General features: G+C 34.2%; 1 protein-coding gene across 1 annotated transcript; it reads right to left on the bottom strand.

Annotated features, from left to right (window-relative positions):
- On the bottom strand, positions 1 to 21,120 carry LOC144847729 (uncharacterized). Its single transcript, XM_078704232.1, has 23 exons — positions 21,035 to 21,120; positions 14,466 to 14,567; positions 14,224 to 14,298; positions 14,018 to 14,119; positions 12,961 to 13,717; positions 12,649 to 12,851; positions 12,045 to 12,190; positions 11,435 to 11,689; positions 9,933 to 10,091; positions 9,548 to 9,705; positions 9,054 to 9,268; positions 8,083 to 8,309; positions 7,679 to 7,837; positions 7,268 to 7,397; positions 6,821 to 7,033; positions 6,263 to 6,518; positions 5,545 to 5,842; positions 5,013 to 5,176; positions 4,045 to 4,640; positions 3,487 to 3,855; positions 3,041 to 3,206; positions 2,275 to 2,426; positions 1 to 2,004 (listed from the first exon to the last, which is right to left on the bottom strand). The coding sequence occupies exons 1-23, from the start codon at positions 21,077 to 21,079 to the stop codon at positions 487 to 489; spliced, it is 6,465 nt and encodes a 2,154-aa protein (XP_078560358.1). The 5' UTR covers positions 21,080 to 21,120; the 3' UTR covers positions 1 to 486.
- Between the last annotated feature and the right edge of the window lie 595 nt (positions 21,121 to 21,715).

Raw genomic sequence — 21,715 nt, 5'->3', positions numbered from 1 at the left:
TTGTGATTCTGCGCAGGTCAATATGTCCAAAATTAAAAGTGTCGATATTTGGAAAATTTTTCGAAAAATTGTTACCACGAATTTTTTAATATTGTTTATTGAATTTCTAAAACTTTTTCTCCAACATATGCCTACTTACAATATTTATTACATTTTTATAAATTACAATCACAGTAGAAACCCCAAGATCCTGAAGGTGTCTTAATAGATGTTCTACTAAGATATTAAGTTTGACTAGGCCTGGTATAGGATCAACCATTGAGGATGGCTCAGCCAATACCCCGGCCGATGGCCGCCTAGTTTCCTTTATACTCTACGTAAAATCAAACGGATTTAATTTTTCGTACATTGCCGCAATCGATGAAAAACGATATTTTCGACACTGTGTGTCTACGTAAGTTTACGGTTCCCGCTTGTGATTACGCATGATGATTGTCACTTTTACGTCGCTGCGTTGTGTTACGTCCTCCTCGGCGGACCCACGCTTTATGTGGATTCTGTAATAGACTTATCTACATCATCTGACGACGATTCCTCGTCTGATGTATCACCAGTCGTTTCACCAAATAGTTCCTGTGACTTAGCACTGTTTTTGAAATCTAAAAATCTAATATTACGTCCCTTTAAACGTAACGTTACTATGTCCGAAGTGTCGTGCAATCCTAACACAATCAACTGACCATTCATGACGACATCCACACAAGTGATGCTAATGTCCGGTGAGAACATCGCCAATGGAGAACCTTCATCCAAATCCCACAGCGTGACGTCATTACTGAAAACCACCGCTCTTTTGCCATCCTCAACCATAAACACTTTACTTTGTAATGTTAATTCTAGTCCTGGTGTTTTTAATTTCCTTAATTTGGATTTACGACCACGAACATCCCAAATCTTTAAGATGTTCTTGTCATTTCCAAAGAGCACCCTATTAGCGAGGTCGTTCAGTCCAATGCAACATACGTTAGGTTCATTCTTTAGACGTTTCTTTACTTGCCCCGTCTCAAGATCCCATAAAGTTACATAGCTAACCTTTTCTAGATCATCGTAGTTTGCATGGACAAGGTGCGTTCCTTTGCTTGTTATTGATGCGTTATACAGAAATAGCATTGAGTTTTCATTTTCTAATGTCTGCGTGTGTGTCTGTGATTCAACGTCAAACACGCACATATGATGTGCAAAATAAGAACATACGATAACTTTTTCATCTTTACTCATAAGGAATTGCTCGATTGCGTTTTCCTTCTCTTTTCTAAGATCGTCCATTCGCTTCTTATCTTCATCCATCTCTTCATCTCTTCGTTTTTGTCTTTCTGTTGTTGTTTCAGTTCTCCGGTCCCATGGCAACATCTTCGCCGTGGTTTCACGTTTCTTCCTCCACTTCGGCTTTCCTTCTTCGTGATTTAATACTCGCTGTCTTTCTAGCTCGCGGAATTTTGTCTTAATCCTGTATTTGATATGACCATTTTCGAGATTCCAAACAATCAAGTGATCCCGATTTTCTGACATACCCATCAGTGAATCATCTTCCAGGATTCTGTACTCATGCGCTGGTGACGGAACAATGAACACCTGATTTAACTTTCTCAAATACTTCTTCAGTCGTAGATCATACATAAAAACCGTCTGAAATACAAATTGCTGCTTGTCACTCACAGTGGACATTCCTTTATCGGACAGAATGATAGCCTTATTGTTTCGAATGAGCACCACATCATGTTGATCACCAAGTCCTCTTTCAATTCGAACGGCTTTATCAGCGCATCTTCCTTTGACGACGTTCCAGACTGACAGTGGGCCGTTGTTGATGGTTTTGGCGACTACGTATCTAGAGTTATCAATCATTGGCACGATGGCAGATATGCCATCTCTTTTCTTATTCTTGCCATCTCCAGATTCACGCTCGTTCACATATTTAGTAAAATTCCATATACGCAATGCTTTGTCTCGTTTCGATGCTGTTAAACAATAGCTGAGATTCACACATGTTCCCATTGTTGACACCTGTTGTTATAAAAATGCATATGATGAAAAATGTAAGATTATTTACGTTCACATTACTTTGTTTTATAATCATTAATATTACGCCTTTAGAATGGAAAAAAAACACCAGTAATATATATATTTGATATCATAGCATGCAGTAGTGTTAACTAGCGGTATATAAAGTGGTATATGACTTCCGTAAAATCGTCAACATACGATACAGTGTATAATAATAATTTGTATTGATATGTAAAAAGATGTGTAAAATTATATTTATTAAAGGTTTACCTGCGCGTGTCGTGCAAGATGCTTGTGGTCATCTGTTTCTAGGTTGAATACAGCAACATCAGTAGCATTAGACTGTGCCGAATAACACAGACTTAGTGCGTGTGACCCCATCTTGTTTATATATAGTTCATCTATTGTGTCTTGTGTACAGCCTTTGAAAAAAAAGGTAAAAACGTGTGTCCATTCAGTCGATTCTCATGATACAGTATTATGTGTAGCGTCTGCTGTCGAAAACAGGCCCAACAATAACTCCTAAATATTAACTTACATAATCATTCTCTCTCTTGATCAAAGCATATTGATCGAAACGTCGAGAAACTCAACAGTTTTTTTCAGAACTAATATGACGTGGTGTACCGCAAACTTTATATCAACTTACATAAATAATAATAAATAATAATAAGATTTTTATAGCGCACATACCACTCAAGAGTGCTCAAGGCGCATTTAAAAAATAAAAAACAAATCATACAAATTCCTGACAAATAAAGTGCAATTTCTTTGGAGGTTACATCTAACAAACGCATTGAGCTCGCCTTGTCAAGATAGGAACTCGTAACAATCCTTTCAACTTTTGACTGGCTGCGACAAATACCAATAGTACTGCACAATGTACACTATTCTCTAAGGCGCGCGGTGTGGAACTGATCGTGTCGCAGCCACCGTAAAAAAAAGGGCTACTCTAGATAGGGTCAGTAGACGCTATACAGTATCTGATGGGATGAAGATTGATGCGGACAAAGATAAGAAAAAGGGAATATTCTACCTTTGATGCAGCGTAGGTACTGACCACTGGTGTTTTCAAATAGTTCAAGATGATGGATTTCAGAAAGCTTCATGTACTGGTAACGGCATGCTATGACGTAATATTCACGTGAAACTCCAAGTGCAGTAATTGATGCGGATTCTCCAGTTGTGCGTAAGCAATGTACCTAAATATAATATAAATATAATACTATACTGCTTATTTGTAATCTGTGTGTATCGTCGTTGCCAAATCAGCATTAAACTAACTAGTTATTGGCCCCAAAACATGAAAAATAAAGATGAATAAATCAAACATTGTATATTCCATTTTGGAATTTAGGAGAACAGCTTTGCTTTTGTGGCTTGTACCCGGCCTCATAAACATTCATTATTTGTATAATATACTTAATAATAAAGTAAAGCCTACATAAATATGATATAATGATCTTATGTTGTTTTACATACCGTGTTTCCCGAAATTGCATTTAGTACATTTGCCTTGTTATCACTTCGAAACGCAAAAAATACTTTTTCTCCACAGGAATTTTTAGATATGCACAATGATCCGTCTTTATGGATTGCTTCGTCTTCTATTTGGATTTCTTTAAGCATTTTGTAATCATCTCGCAAGTCCCATGACCTCATGACATTTGAACCGTTAAAAAAAGCAACGAGGTACTCTTGTTCCATTCCAGCAGAAGTAATAATAGCAGGGTCAATAAACTCGTCCATGACCTTTATGCAAATACCCTGATGAATATTCCAAATCTTAATTAGCATCTCTTCGGTTGTGACGACATAGAAGTTATTCATGCACACGTGGACTGAATCAACCTATAAAAAAACGGTATATTGATTACTGTACACATGTCACGATAATAAATGCCCCATAATGAAAACATAGTCTTAGTTTTTAAATGTCCATGAATTTAAATATTTAACTTGTATTTAAAGTGTTATTGCACATAAAACCTTCTGTGTTTCTTTTTTAAATTAAAAAGTATTAGTAATCACTTTGTCTACCTTCTTTCCAACATTTTCGATGGTTTTTAAAACCTTTCGACTTCTAAGATCCCAGAGTTTCAGGGTCCCATCACGTGATGCTGTGATAGCCTCTAGGCCATCAGTTGTAGTTGTCAGTGCCGTTATAAAGTCAGTATGACCCGCAAGAAGATCATATAGTACGCCTCCTGGTGGTGTCAAACATGTGACCGATGGTATTAAAGCAGGAGTTGGTGACTTGCTAGCCTGAGTCAACATAACAGCAATAAGAGGGTACTTCTTCGGGTCTCCAATTGACATTGGTTTGTCGTTCAATATCATATTATGCAGTCTTCCTATTAGTTGAGAAGCTAATTGGTTCGGGTTTTTCCTCAACGCATTGACGGACAGTTGTAATGTTTCACTGATTAGACGTAACTCCATATCGTTTGGTTCACTTGCAAGGCCGCTGTGGAGATCATCCAGAACGTCTTGTAAAGACATTGCTTTCAGCTTTGCCAACGTCCATTCAAAGTTCAACAAAACGTCTGATTTAAGAAGGTCCATTCGCTTGCCATTTAAAAGATGATACGGTAGCTCGTGTAGTTTACGGTAGTTATAATACATATTTGATACACCTGCAACACAGTTAAATTCACAAATGATATAAAAATCATGGCATTAAACTGTATTGTCCTCCGAAAACATGAAAAAACGAAGATTAATAAAATCTGACTTTGAATAGGCCATTTTATTGTTTTAATAAAGTGTTAACAACAAAATTATTTTTTAAGTGGACAATGATATATCTTTACAATCTAACAATTTAGAAACAACAGTTTAGTCCTGAAGTTGTTATTGTACTGAGGCAAGTCATTTTGAGAAAAAGTACGGTTCTATACTAAATGTCTAAATGAAACATTTGACCACAACACAACGTTGTACAGCGTCGTAAAAGAAGGTTGCAAGCAGATCAAGACGCGAAAGTTTAAAAGAAAGTGTAAAGATACCTGAAGTTAAACTGTTGGTGTAACTCAATGCCTGTGAATCGACGAACCGTAGTTTTCCCTTTTCAGTGGACTTGCAAGGTTTTGGTGTGTCAAACCATCTACCAGAAAAATACTCGGCAAGTATCAGGTGATAAGATGGTGCTTTGTCTTTAGCAAGAAGGTACCTGATGGTCGGCCAAATAATTTTTTTAAAACAATATTAATAATACAGTACAGGTAACTAAGACATTTTAAAGAATTTCGGTAGTAATGGATGTCTTATAATTAGAAAACATAACATTTCGGAAAATGTAATTATAAATCTTTATGTTTAATAGTAATACCGTAAGAAAAGAAGAACCAAATTTGATGGTCTTCTTTGTGATTTTTATTGTTCTCCTTTTTTCAAAGGGCCTTAAGACTACAGAAAATAGACTTTTCTCTGTAAGATCTTTGCAATTTGTATGTAACAATGTAACTATATATTGCTGAATAAATGTGAATTGAATGAAAAGAGATGTGAATTGAACGAAAAGGGTTGTAAACACCGTACCTTTCTGTTGCTACTTCTTTAAACAGGTGGTAGCCCCACCTGTAAAGTGGCACTCCACAACAGGTGCTTTTCATGAGATATGGATAAAGCAAGTCTTTTAAGCTAGACCATAGGACTGGTGGGAAACGGTACAATGTGGTTCCATTTGCACTCGCAACATCTTCAATTACTGCATTATCTAAGGAAAGAAGATCTTCTATTTCGTTGTCAGTGAGACCACATTTAGATGCCGTGAGGTATCCTAAAGCTCTGCGTACAATGGGCTCACCAACACACTGCTCCAACCGCAAGAAAAATGCTAAGAGGAGAAAAAAACATTTCAATTAGTTGATACATATACAAAATTGTAGGTACAAAGTTAACATACCCGTACTGGCTGCAAAACTATTAATCTTATTCTTAAATGTTTTTAATTTCATACGCATCCAGTGAGCTTGCCAATTACAGGATGGAAACTATTTTGTAATTAATTGTGCTTATAAACTACTGTAAGCCTCATTTGAGGCTTAGAAAGTGGAGTTGACAACACTGGCACTCGGCTTAAAATTGAAAGGTAAGCAAAAGGTGATTCAGTTTCAACATCGATGACCAGCCAAGCAACATGCGAAGATAACATTTGGAAAAATACACTCTCGTAAACAACATTTGTAAGCAACTACTTTTGAACTCGCGGTTGGTCGCTTATTAGAGACATTTAAATGTAATAGTACAGGATTACCATTGATCTGCTTTTTTGTCGTACTCCCTAAACGCATGTCTTTGAGCACTGAGTAGCTTTTCCATGACAGTGCTTCTTGTATTGCCATTTTCAGATACAGATGAGTTGGGTTTTCAAGAACGCTTTCCATTAAATATTTCATCTGTTCCTCTGTGAGCATTCGGTTTTCTACTGATAGACGATACTGTAGGATATTGTTAATATCTTCCTTTGCTAAGTCCGGTACATGTACATAATTTGCAGACGGAAATTGTTTCTGTGAATTATAGAATTATAAATGATACTGTTGATTGATAGGTAAAATATCAAGTTTAAGTTTTAGAAAAAAACTCCAGTTCATAAATGTTTAGCTATATCGCCTTTAAGCCATATTTAAGAAAATATTACGGTAAATTAAAATCTAGCAACTAAAGAGTAATCTTGACACGGTGTAAAGCGACATAAATAATAGCGAATAGGGCTTATACGCATGCGCAAATTAATCTTTGTAAAATATCTATATAGAAGCTTCTTGTACCGTCCAGAAACGAAATATTGCTATCATATCAAAGACAATACCTTGATGGATTTGAATGTTGTGCACGAGTCGTCGTCTGCGCACGATAACACGAGTTGGACGTTTGGCGGGAGATTCTTCGGTAGCCATCCTTCGCCTGTTGTCAAACTTTCTGGTGGCATTTGATGGAGACCATCGAGAAAGATTACAAGAGGGCGCTCGTGATTTGCGGCTTGCAGCCTTCCTGTAAAATCATTCATCAATCCAAAATAATCCTGAAATGAAACGTAAATTAGTTCAAAGCAGTTGATACAGATAACCTGACCAGTAGCCTTAAGGCCAATTTACACGGACAAGGGGTAATACAAATATAGGATTTATGTTATTCCTCCTTTTTTTTGAAAATGTAAATTTATGAAAAGATGAATCTAGCAAACTTTGTTTCAGAGTTATATTGAAAATCCTATGGCCTATATAGTTTTATTAAAATAGTTATTATTAATAATTACCTGTGGTATTGTTTCCGGATCTAAGTCATATATATTGGAAATATGATTACACAGATTCTTGAGTAAGCAACGAGATATTTCTGAGTCGCTTGTCGTTCCAATGAATCTCGTTATTACAGCAGGTTGCGGTCTATAGAACAAGTACAAGATAGATTGAAAGACTAATGAATTGTAGGCACATTTATTAATTTCTACCAACGCGCAATGACAATCATAACTAACTCTTAGTTAAAATTGCTTCGTAAATTTACTTATTTTATTTTGTAGCCTAAAATCATCAATTGCTGAGCGGTAAATGAGACCGTAAACCAATATGTGGCATCGGGTTTACAACTTCCGTTATTCTAATGTAGTACGCGTTTTATAAATTCCAAATAACGTAAGTATCATTTATCAATTTATTTAACATACCCTTTGGTCCAAGAAGGTAACATTAGTGACACTTTAGCCATCAGACTTGACTTTCCACAACCAGCTTTCCCATGCAGTACAGTCACTTGATTTTCACCACTACATAAGTGTTCTTTTACACAACTTAGAACATCGCCAAACCCAAAGAAACTACTCGTTCTGTGAATGGAAAAACATTTGAAATCAAAATGCAACGACTGCGTCAATGATGCCATTCTGTGCATAATATAGAAACAGTGGCGTAACGTAGAGACATGAAGCCTCTGGTTTAGAAACCTTACGTGGCCGTTTTTAGCCTTTTTAGCCTCTGCTCAGGGGCCCCCATAAGTTCCGGAGCCCCTGGGTTTAGCCAATGAGCGCTCATAGCCGTTATGCCATTGTACAAAAATAGTTAAATGAATTACCTCTCATGAATATAGTTAACGTGCTGGGAAAGTTCTTCATATAACTGGAAGTTTCCAAATGTACTACAACCTTCTGAAAACACCATGGCGTCTATTTTGACTTTAAGCGAATCGTGTAATTCGTTTGATAACTTGTCCAAATAATGTTTGTGACTGCGGTTGGCTTCAGGGTTGATTCCGTCCCTGTCCCATGACACATTGTACGTGTGGAGGTTATTTAGGCTTACCTAATTTTATTTGGAAAAAAAACTTCATTATTATTTCGGTTTAAGTTTATAAGGTTTTTACTTTAGTTCATTTTATTTAAACGTATTTTATATAATCTGATTAAGTTAATGTGCCTTATTAAGGTTTGAAGCAAAGTACTCTGTTCTTTCAATAAAGTGCATTTAATATGAGTGCATTGTTGTAGCACACCTTACAGATTGAATAGAATTGAAACACAACCTATTACAGCGTTGCTAAGAAAAAGTTTGGCAAGCAGATCATGAAAAAGAAAGTTTAAAAGAAAGTGTAAAGCTACAAGTTAAAAATGTGTCATTCTGTTGGTATCTTGTTGATAAATCATTGATTACCATACAGTAATACATAGTTACTACAGAACAGAATTAATGCAGAGGAGATAGATTATAAACTATCCACTACTTTTACTGACAAACAAGAGGGCAAAGAGTATTTCAAAATCGTATTTCTTCGACCAACTTTGTTAGGAGATATACTTTGCTAACGGTGTCTTTTTTATAGAGTTTCTACCTTAATATAAATAAAATGTTATCTCCTTCATAAGAAGGCGTGGTGCCTATTAGCAATGCAACGCAATGACGTAGGTACAACACAAGCGAGGTAACCAGTTCGAACAATCCATCGCTTGTGATTGGTCAAATCACTAACGTTGCGCTTACCTCCGTGCGTTGTGTCCTAGTGGGAAACAAGCTTTAACGGTAATAAGCATGCTGTACTTTCTTACTTACTCTTTGCATAATTCTGTTATCAATTAAGTCTTCTGTTTTCTGCGCAAGCGCTGTATCACTCTCAGCTTTCATCGGCAGTAGATCAATGTACTCCTTAGCAGAGAAATCTTGTAAATGTTGTTTGATATTTTCAAACCTTCTTTGAAAGCACTGGACCTTAACTTTTGTATCGACGTCAGGATTTAGAAGACCTTGTTGAACCTCCCGTTCCAAAACTGATATAACAAGATATTTCAATAAAACAATGAGATTGCTTTGTAATGTGGGTATAGGCCTATATCATTATTCATCAATAAGGTGCAAACACCAGTACATAATGTGTATATATTTTTATTTACTATATGTTACGAGTAATGTAATTGGAATACAACAACATATGTTCATTTCTCAACGGTAAACTTTCGATCCATGTGAATTTGACAAAACTTGTTAAAAATGATAATATTATCTTGCAGTACATTTCAGTTTAAAGCAAAGTGTTCACTTTAGCTTACCAGATGTGTTAAACTCACGACTCCTATCTTCAGTATTGATGCAATTTTTCAGCATTTTGCTTAAGATATCTTGAAGCTTCTTCTGAATTGCTTTCCATTGGTTCAACGCTCTCTGTTTCTTCTGTTTGTCTTTACTGGTGAAGTCTTTAAATTGAGAGCTGAAATAAAAGGTCAGTAAAGAAACTTTTTTCCTTTCCCAAACAAAAACTTACTAAATTAAGAACACAAAATTGCTATGCATACAGTTGGCGCCATTTGAATGGATCATATCTTGATAATCGTCATAGTCGTGTAAGCGTACACTGCATGCGTAGTACTACGCTTTATAAAATACAAAAAGCAACACAATGCAACAATGTATGCAGTTCCCTCTAACGAATGTTACCTTATAGGCTGCAACCTATAGACATGAGGTATGGTGTTTTCATCAAGTTTATACCATGTGTTTACTAAACTAACATCAGACTCGTATTTCCGTTCAGCTGCCTTCTCTTTTGAATCATCAACTGTCTCTTCTTTGATTTCAGTTTCAGGCTCATCCGTACTAAAATAAATAAATATTAATGTTGTTTAGCAAAACATATAGATCCATTTGTTCGTATCCGTCAAACTTTTTCCTTGCTGTAGGCCTATACGCACTGACTTTATTTCTCCTAAAAAGTGTTCAAGAAAGCAGAACTACTTCAGTATCTTAAAAACAGTTGATAGCATTAACAAACACAGGTATGGGCTTGTTTTACAAAAGAGTGTAGATTTGGTTTGTACATTAATTGTTTAGATATTATTATTATAACATTACATACATTAAAAAAGTTAGAAAGTCATGATCATCGTTAAACACGACTGTGCTGACTTTATGAAAGTAAAAATGTAAACAAGTGAAACAGCAATAAGAGAAACAAATGGTCGGTCGTATTTCCGCAGCCATAACAAAGTTATCGGTTAATATTCTAACCAATCAGATAATTACAGTGATTTAAAAAAGTGTGCATGATCAGACATTACCGAACAAACATGGTCCCAATCACAGCGCAATGATTGTTATTATGTCAAAGGTTAAACATTATCGCATTTATCAGATAATTGCCTGATTTGAATGAGATAATTATTGGTTAATTTTTCTCGAGCGGAATCGGTTAAATCCCGTTTCTACAAGAACTTTATCGGTTAATTTTTGGATGCGGAAACACGACCTTCGTCAGGTAAAGTAAGTAAAGGTAAGTCAAACAGTACGTTTACCATCATCACTAACATATTTATATATTATTATTATTATGCACTGGTAATACAGTATAACATTTAATATCCTTCGAGGGAATTATGTTTTCCCGAGGAAAAATATAGCCCTGAGAGAAAATATTATTCCCATAGGATAAGACATTATATATTACAATAAATAAATATCAATTTATACAACAAATTACAGAAACATACAATACAAACGACATATATTAATACAAATAAGTGCATTAAAAAATGGTGAATGACTATTTCTGCAGGTCTACCATTTATTTCCATCATCTGCCGAACTATTGAAGAACCGTAGCGTATTTACTACTTTCTTTGCTGTAACTTTGAATTTGGTGGCTCGTTTGTAAGATGATCGCCTGATGCAGCATTAAATGTGAAATATACAAAATAATGATTATTATTAAAATTATTATTGTTAGAATGGTTTTTAATGTCAACTCCCATATAAATAGTAAACTATACACTACTATTAACATACCACCTACATGATCATTTACATTTCAACCATTGCTAAACAAAAGTTAGATTCCAGGTGCGCAAAACTTTTCCTCAGTCTGCTCAATATCACTAGCCATAGTTGAATGTATCTTTCTCACTACAACATTTTATTAGGAGAGATATTGCAGGCCTACTTACTTGTTTTCTGGTTGAGAATTGAACGACCCTGATCTGGATCTCGATGCTTGTCTAGATCTAGACGTTCTTCTCGATGGACTGACATTAAAGGAATTTGACCTGCTTCTTGATGGCTGCCCCGTAGACTTAAATGAACCAGCTCTTGATCGGAAACCCTGTGATGTTGTATTTTCACTCATTTTATGTGCAAATGCAGCTACTACATTATTGATAAACCCATTCGGATTATGTGAAGGAACTTCAAGCATGTCGTCCCTATGTAGCAAAATATGAAAAAAAGGTTATTTATTTTATAAATCACGTTTTAAATTATCTTTTGTTCCAAACGCATTACACACTTTTAATTCGAAATTATGTATTTTAAATGTGATTTTATAGTATTTTATGTCCTAAATGTATTTTATAACTATCTTAAATGTATTATCTTGCCAAGGAGGGTAATTTTCGAAAAAAATGTCATTGGTTACGAATAATGTATCTATGTCACTCTATGTCTACCGGACTGGATCTAAAACGGCGACTTGAACGAAAATCAAAGAGGTGAGCCAGTCCCGCCTGTTATATTTACACAGCAAAATTAGGATATTTCAAAGAATCAAAATAAACATACCCGTTTTCTGTCAGTTGTTTTGAAGGTCTGTATAGCTTAATATAAAAATCCTTTTCTTGTTGAAGACCGTTCAGTATCGCTTTGTATTCCATCACTGTAATTGTTGAGGGCAATGGTAACTGTCCGTATTTCTGCCCAAGTAAGGCCTATAACATTAATACAATCTTAGTTATCGCAATAATTTCCAAAGAAGAAAAAGATGTGTCTGCATATTTCAAGCAGAGAAGATCAAGAGGTATTGCAATATTAGGCCTATAGGTTTTAATGTCTAATAGGTCTTAGATCAAAGTCAGGCTTAATACCGTAACTGACTGTTTTTTTTTAACACAAAAAGCCGCAATCTAGATTAAGATACATTTTTGAAATAAAATAAGATTGCTGCATTTTGTACACATTGCTATTTAAAAAAAAAGACTTCTATATCACGATACAAATTGCACCAAAAGGGTCATCTTGGAAAGATCTCATCCGAAATCTTTCCAAAGCAGCCCAGGCGGAGCAGTGTGAAGTATACTAAGCGTAAAGGCATTAAACTAACTAACATTACTATATGAACTAAACTCTTAAAAAATCAACTCCAAGTACATTGACTGCTAAAACTTACAATAAAATTCGGACCCTTTGATGACATCTGGCAATTCTTTAGTTCCTTCAAGCGAAGTTCTGTAAGCATATGATCATCGGTGGTGACATCTTTCAGACCCCAATTGAGATCACGAAGCTGAAAGTCAAAACCTCGGTCACGGCAATACTGTCGTAAGCGCGGAACTGATTTACTGATTATCGCAGATCTTTCACCAACGAAATCTGTAAAAGATTTATGAATTACGTCATTTTATTAATTAATCACGCATAACGAAGTGTAACTAGCGCCATCACAGATAGCTACAGTTTAACGAAAAGCCTTTTTTCTTACCTGGAAAAGTAGAAGCGAGGTAGATCGTTACAACTTTCTTATCAATCGGACAGCGGACATTCACATTTCCCTTTAAAACCAAATGAAACGCATCCTCCCAATCAAATTCCTCAACTACGTCAACCGTACCAATATCTAGGATATTTGGATGTTGGTCAGGTACTGGACTTGTGCGTGATGATACCTGATTTATAATAGCATTATCTTCTAATTGTCTGTTATCATTCAGTAAGACTTCACTATTCACAGGAGAAGAATCGACTAATATCGCCGGCAGTTTAACTGGTGTTCCTGGAAGCGTACCGCCGACATTACTTGCATCAAGTGGTGACAGACTTCTCTCCGTTCCTGAAGATTTTTTCCTAGAAGAATTGCTCCTTGTGCTGGCAGTGGACTGTGTTCCATCTGAAGACGCTACGCTAACATCAGATGCACATATTGGGTCAAGTTTTTGATCTTTCTTATCAATATCATATGAGAAGTTTTTCACCAATGACAACCTTCGTTCAAGTCCTGTATTTAAACTAACTTCTTTGTTGCCTTTTATCAAAACAGCAGACGCTATTTCTGAAACCCTTCGGTGCCGGTCAGACACTTTCGTATCAGGATGTTTTCCAAACTTACTGATAAGTTCTGGACTCATTTTTTCTGATGGTAGGCGTGGTATTGGATAAAGACCATCTCTGGCAAAGCCTTCTTTACTTAATCGGCCTCCAATATCATTATACTTGTGAAAGATATCTTGCCTTGAAATATTCTGTAGAAATTAAACGATAAACACTAAATAACGAATTGGGGTACGCCTATTATAACTAAAAGAAAATGACGTTTAAAAAGGAACGATATCGACCCAATTCATTCATGTTTAGGCCTATGTATTGTTCACATGCCCAGGGGTATTGGGACGTACTTTCTCACTCGATTCCCCGACACAATTTTGTTTGATTCTAGGAAAATCTTTTTCTAATATGTTGAAAAGCGAATGATTGGGCCTACACATTGTTTCGAATACTGCGTGTTTTTTAGAGATAGCCTAAATATAAGGCTGTATATATACCTTTACTGGTGATTGAATCCGACTTATCTCCGACGTAGATTCATCATCACTTAATGATGAAGCACCATCATACCATTGATTCATACGTTGTCGAAGCTTCCGCTAAGATAAAAAGAAAATATTTAAGTATATTATATAATAGAAAGATACTAGAAAGATACTAGATACGCATGTGCGTCAAGTGTTGGTCTTTGGAGTCAACTTACCCGTAAATGGGTCACAATCATTTGATTCGATTCCTGACTTATTTTACGTTTACTTTTCACGTAAGTGTCTCCATTCTAATAAAAAAGAGAGGAGAGAAAAAAGAGTTTAAATTATTATACATGCATTTTAAATTATCAAAGTTTACGGTCACTATTTGTACAGACTTCTAACATGTGCCAAAATATTCACTTAATGTGAGTGGCGTTATTGTATATGGAAGAATATATTCAATTAACAATACCTCAATTGAAGGCCCCATGGATTGTGAAATCAGTTTTCCTCTAGTTGTTTTTATATTCAATTCTTCCGTCATTGGTGGTAAAGAGGTTGATCGTCGATGAGGCTAAATAATATTGTAAGATAAAGTTAGGAAGGTGCATACAGATATTGTGAAGTATATATTTATTTAACTTTTACAAGTAATGCAGTATATAGTAGATATACATTAGCTTTGTTCCCACTAGGATGCAACGCAAGGAGGTAAGCGCAACGCAAGTAATTTGACAAAATTACGACTGGACGGATAGGCCTAATCCACAATCGACTCGGGATTGGTAAAACTACTTGCGTTTCGTCCTCGTGCCAAAACCGACGCCTTTCTTTTATAGTCTTTTTGAAGAATTATCCATGTGACCTACTAAAAAAACCTGTTATAAATACTAGACCTTCTAAACACCTTACTTCAAATAAGCTGAAAGAATCAATACATTTTAATCCATCATCTATTGTACAACTATCTACAGTACTGTCGATTGTTCTAATTAAAGCATGAGAATAACTATCAAAATAACTATAAACAAACAAATGTAACTGTCTATAGGTATCGTAGTCTGCTTCTATTCTTTATCACTATACCCATTTTCCACGAACAGATCCGGGCTTGATGCGAACGCAGCTTTATGCAAATTTCAGGCGTACGCCGCATTCTGCGCATGGTCATAATATTTTATTCTGGGTATGGGTATTTTAGAAGCAAACAATGCTACCGTCGGATAGGCTACAACGTAATGCACTCTTTGCGTAAGTTTCCTCGAGCACTTCTAGTTAACAGTGGAAAATCTCAAAGACAAATAGAATTGTTTTCTTCAAGTACATCTTAAAACCCGCCAATCAATTGAATTCAAAGCAAATCGATAACATGGGAAAACAACAGAGGTCATCGAATAAAGGCGGCAGTCAATAAACAAGTTGTTTTCAGATTTGTCTACGAACATGATACCCTAATTTTAGTTGTTTAGTGCAAACAAAGTCAAGAAACAAGGCGAATAGAAAGAGACTTAATATTCCTCTTCACCCGCCTACTTGGACTTATATAAACATGAATCTGTTGCTAGGCAAATTTATATGTCTATCCAAGGAATGGCGTCGAATTCTTGTCCCGGTATGACGTAATCATGGGCTCCAATATTTAGTTAATTACGTTAATGTAATACAATTTATAATATATAATATAATAATATATAAATATTAGCAATAGTGTTTTAACTTTCTATAACGTTGCTTTGTTCTCACCACAATTATTTCTACTGATTGACATTTTCCAAATTTTTGCTCCCACGTGATACCATAATAGTAGGCCTAGTATTACGAATGATGATGACGTTTATTTTAGCTTATAATCAATATAAATGTATTATGTATTGTGCATAGAAACCCAGACATTATGATTGTAATTAGCCTGCTAATTAATAATCGGAATAATTATGTTGCCGTCGTCATGTGTCGCGCTTTCCATGTTGAAAACACAGATGAGATGAGCGCATACGGCACATTCATTATTTTAATCATATTGTTTCTACTGTAGGACCTACTATGATTAATTTTGCGGCCGTAATCACACTTAAGAGATATTTTCCTTATTTAACTTAAGTCGATACATATTTATATAGTAGAATTAACTAAATGTTACGATCAGGCCTATGCGTTTCCCGTAGACCAAGTTTAAATAAAAATACAGCAAATTGAATAACATAATTGAACTTAATTGAACAATTCAGATATTAAATAACATATCATATAAAATATAGCAACAAGAAAAACAGCAATGTATAATTCTTTCAAAAGAATATTTCATCTGGTTACATATAGAAACACAGTACAATTCTACAAGATATACGTATACTATAACTTATAGTAATGCAACAATAAAACATTCCTGTAATACCAGAACTATTCTAAAGCTCTGTCTACACTATCAAACTTTATGTGACAAAAAAAATGTGATGTGCCCATGGGTCATATCACTTCCGTATTTGGAGATATCACTACCAGTTTGATAGTGTAGACAGAGCTTAAAGCTCTGTCTACACTATGAAACTAGTTTGACAAAAAAGTATGATGTGCCCAAATATGGTAGTGATATGCTTAAATATGGTAGTGATATGACATCATGTCCATAGGCACATCACATTTTTGTCACATAAAGTTTGATAGTTTAGACAGAGCTTTAGGCTAATCTAATTATTTAAAACCCCATTAATCTGCAAATAAGTATACCTGGGCCAATATTCAGAAAAACCTTGATCTTATATTTATAGAAGATGACAATTGATTGATAAACGATTCTCGAGTCATTAAAATAAATGTTACAAGCGTCCTACTTCGTATTATAAATCTCTATAAAATTAAAATACTGTCAGTAATAAATTATTACATTTTAAGAGCATCGGAAAAATGAATGATTTTCACATTGGGAATTTATAACGATCGGAATGTTAGATATATATCAGACACATATTATTTTACTACATTAGTACTACTGTAGTAGTGTTATGAAGGAAAAGGTTATAAAGTAGAATTTTTCTGTAAACAATTAAAATGTTATTCTTATTATAGTATTGTTAATATATCATTAATAGAGAAAAAATTATAGGTATTTTACATAAAATTACAAATCCAATTATTATCATTGTGAAACGGTATACAAAGAAAGCGATAATTTTTTTTAATGTGTTCTCATAATCATTGGGATCATAATTACTTGTATAAAACTGTGCGCATGTTAGGCATGCTCTTTTAAAACCAAAATGCAGGCCATGACTGCAATTGAACCGTCGTCATCAGACCCTTCAAACTGCTTTTCAAAAATGATCCTAGGCCTACTTGTCACGTCTCACTATGAACACAGACTTACATGTCGTTAATGACCCCCAACTTGAGTCACCAGAACTCGAACGATTTGCTCGTCACAAATTCATCAAACAAAAAATTCATTAAAATGTAAATATAGAATATAGGTCTATTTCAAAATTATGTTTTTTTTTATCCAAAGATAATTTATTTTCGTCAATTTAAGTAGAATTTATTGACTTCAATGCGCACAATATATCAAGAATTACATTTACGACTACAACTTTACCTCACCTAGTTCTCAACATGGAAACTAATTGTAAATGCTAATTTACACCACCGCATCAAACTGTAAGGTCCATGTTGAAAATACTGAAGATTATAGGCCTAGAGTACGTAACATAACCAGGGAAATGTACATCTCAATTGTACAATGTAGTAATAATGTCTTTGGTCGCTAGTTGGTATACTATATTTAAGATAATTTCATCATTGTAACATTACTAACTACTTGTTTTGTATAGGCCTACAGTAACTCGGTTTGAAATCGTAAACATAGAGACTGGGATTAAGGAATTAAGATTATTAATACAATGATTATACTGTAGATACAAACAAAACCTGTTTAAATTAGAAACAAAATAATAATGAATAGAGTTATTATGGAATGAGCATGAGCTATCTATAAATTAGTATATCATTTATAGGTCCATGGTTAGAGTATATCCTTTTGAATATATGGTGGTAAATTATTTGTGTACCATGGGGTCGTTTGGGAATTATCTTAAGAAATCCAAACAAATATCGAGAATCCCTATTATTTATTATATGATTACATTTGCTAACAATGACTTACTCCATAATGATTTAAAATCAATAAAAGAGGGAGGCGCTTATCCAAGACATGCAGCATGGGGTCGTTTGGGAATTATTACTGTCATTTTACGAGCTCCTTGGGTTTGATTTGAACACAACGACACACTACTTATTGACGTAAGTATGTCGACAACAGATTTGCAGTCCTGCTTTTGTACTCCACTTGCAAAACATGATAACTTATAATTGTCGGTATCGCTTTAAGATTATTATTTAGCCGACTGATATTATTAGCCGACTTGGTGTACACTTCTAGAAAACTTGGCAAAACAATTTATCTTTGGAAAGTAAAGCCAACTGTAACATGAAAAGGATGTTAACATTTTATCTACTGTAAATACAAAACCAGAATGGTTGGTTGTGGTCCATTCCATAATTTTCTGTTAATATTCATTCATTTACTTATTTTATTTATTTCTTTCGGTGATACATAACAAATGGAGCACAGAGGAGAGGTAGGAGCTTTCAAAGACAACTATCACCTGTCTCTTCAACTCCAGACAATCAAACAATACAAGCAAAAATAATTACAAAATATACTATGTACAATATGCCAATCATTTGTAACACTAAATGTATGAATAAAGAAAATTATTGTTGATTGTGTTTTTATAGTTACTTCAAATATAAAAAAAAAAGTTATAAAATATATATATATTTTTATCAATTTACTTGGATTCTTTCTGTCCAAATAATATTTTTCCGTAGGTCACCATTTTATTCAGGTATTCTCTTTTTCCTCTTCCGTTATTCCATCATTTTCTATTAATATTTGTACCTGGAATTTTGTTTCCTCTTCCAATTTGTTTTTCCTTCTGAATTACAACTTCTTTTAATTTCTTTGTTACTTTTCATCATTTTCTAAATATTCTTTTTTCCTCTCTATCCAAAACTTTTAATTTCTTTCCTCTTTCTTACCCTCTGAATTGCAACTTTATAATATTCCTTTTTCATCTTTTTTCTTTTCTGTTCTCATCTAAATTCTTCTTTCAATTATTATCTAAATATTTTTTCTCCTCAAAACGGAACTTTAACAAAAAAGTGTCTGAATTTTCGTAGGAATTACAACTTCATCTTCCTTGCTCCACCATTTTCTGTTACTTTTTTAACTAGGAATCTTTCTTATTTATCATTTTCCAATTGTTATTTCCTCTGATTTATTATGCACACATAAATCAAAATTTACACTTTTTGAAGGTCATGTGTTTTTAAAATAATCAAAATTAGAAAATACTTCTATTTTTGAAATGTCTCACTGTTTACAACTAATGATTAATATTCTCTGACATTAATGAGAGGTGTCAAAAGAACTGTCAGTTTTCAATCCTAAATATTTAGCAGCATAGTGATTACAGTTTTCATTTCATTTTACTGTAAATCTTTTCTTTATTTTTACGTCTGAAATAAATATTTTTGTGTAAAAACGTTCATCAATCACAATCAAAAGTACAGTGTTCGGAAATAAGGAATTTTGGTCAATAAACCTTTGGTTTTTTTTATAAAGATAAACTACTTCATTAAAAAAAATGAATACACAAAAAATAATTGGTGGCAAGAAAAAAAAAGAAGTATAACCACAATTTGACAGTTGGCTGATTTACTATCGCCTCGTTCGCATTATTAAGATACATAGTCCTACATTTTTGTAACACATTGTAAAATAATGTCCAATGAACAGGAACCACCTCTATGACGATGGTAGACCCTTAAACGTTGCTGATATAATAATTATGGGGTCTCTGCGGTACATTGCAAATTAGCCTACAGTACAACATAATATAACATAATTCGGCCTTTAGTTTCCAGGCCGATAAATTATTAATGACAAAATGTCAGTGCACGGTCAGATAGACGCATATATTATATTTCTGTTGGCTATATTAAGAAACTCTAGTTCGGAATAAAAAAAAAAAAAATGCTTGAACATTTACACAAACAGGTTCATAATAATTGGAAACAGTTTGACGTCGTTTAGGAATGAGTGGTTAGGCCTACTTAATCTCGGAATATAATAGAATGCTATCTAAACGTGCTTAACAAGTTAACAATTCTCACAATGGAATGACAAAAAGATTACAAAAGGCAGTAGGTGTTTTAGCAGTAATGCGGTTCAATTAAACCGAATAAGTTAATTATTAAGTGTTGTTTGTTTTTGTAGATTTTAGTGATGCATTGCAAATAGATACAACATTGACCATCCAATATTTATGAACACACTGTCTATATAACCATAGAGATATCATAGTGCACTATACTACGACATAACTAAAGCTTATAGAGTATAAATACGGTCAATTGTGTTTTAAATTAAACTAAAAACAAATCAATGCTGGTGTGTAGTAGTTTTACATTTTGGTCAGTGTTGTATAACATGAATATTCAAAACAATATTGAAAATCTTAAAATTAAATTCTTAATATTAAAAAAACCCTACTATAAAAAGTTTTGGCCTTGATTTGGTTAATACGGAATAAATAAAATCATACCAAAATAGTTAAAACTTAATACTTTCAGCATGTGCAGTAATGTAGGCATCATGTTTTAAATGTAGCAAATTTAAAAGTGTACGGTAACATATTACATGTTCAGAACTACTCATTATACATATAACTTGCACTGATGAGGGGATAGTGTTGCCCGAAAGCTCTGCTAACTTTTCTGGCTGCTTTACCGTTTTGATAAAGCTTTTCGCTTTTTTTTCTCAATTGAGATCCTACCACTGATACCCACAGCATTGTCATTTTTTCAGTAATTTGCCTTTGGATTGATACATATAACCCATACTCATATAATTATTAAACACTACCATTTAATTAATCACAAATTAACTACATTGTTTAAATAATAGCGTAAAATTAAACTCACCCTGTCTCTTGAAGGAACCAATGGTTTTGTAAATCCTTTATCCATGTCAGAAGACGGTGATTTGAACCACTTCTCGGTAACGTCAAGTCGATTCGATCCCATATCCTAGTAAACTTCATTCGAGTTTACAAAAAACTATCTTTACCTCATTGATATTCAACCTTTGCGCAGTGCTATCATTTGGGTTATAATGATTACGATTAAAAAACATTTCTATCCTGATTTGATATCCTTGAAATATTGTACTAAGCACTTATAACAGTGAAATTGTTTCTTGTTCAAACAAGTTATGACCGAGTGTTATAAGCACTCGTACCAAGTACGCTGTCTTTATTATACCCTAGTTCATGATTTAGTTTATACTGTCTACAACAAAGGCCACAACCTTAATAAGACGTGCGTATACAATAGACTATTCATCGTTGAGAGGGTCGAGTCCTGTTTACGTTCGGTCCCTCCCCCTTTGTTTGTTGTTTCCATGGTGAGCATGCATTATTCATGAGCAAACATTTATGGTTCACATGATAAAGCACGCTGTATTCAAAGGCACATATTTGCACATCAATGACAAGAACAGTTTCCACTCCTACTAAAAAACATCCGTTTATTAGCTTTGTACAAAGATAAAAATCCCATTTTATAGGCATCATAAGATATTAAGTAAACATATTTTTTGAAAAG

The sequence above is a fragment of the Antedon bifida genome, chromosome 7 (genome assembly GCF_963402885.1).
Source record: "Antedon bifida chromosome 7, ecAntBifi1.1, whole genome shotgun sequence".
Taxonomy (NCBI): Eukaryota; Metazoa; Echinodermata; class Crinoidea; order Comatulida; family Antedonidae; genus Antedon; species Antedon bifida.
This window is presented reverse-complemented; position numbering and strand designations above follow the sequence as displayed.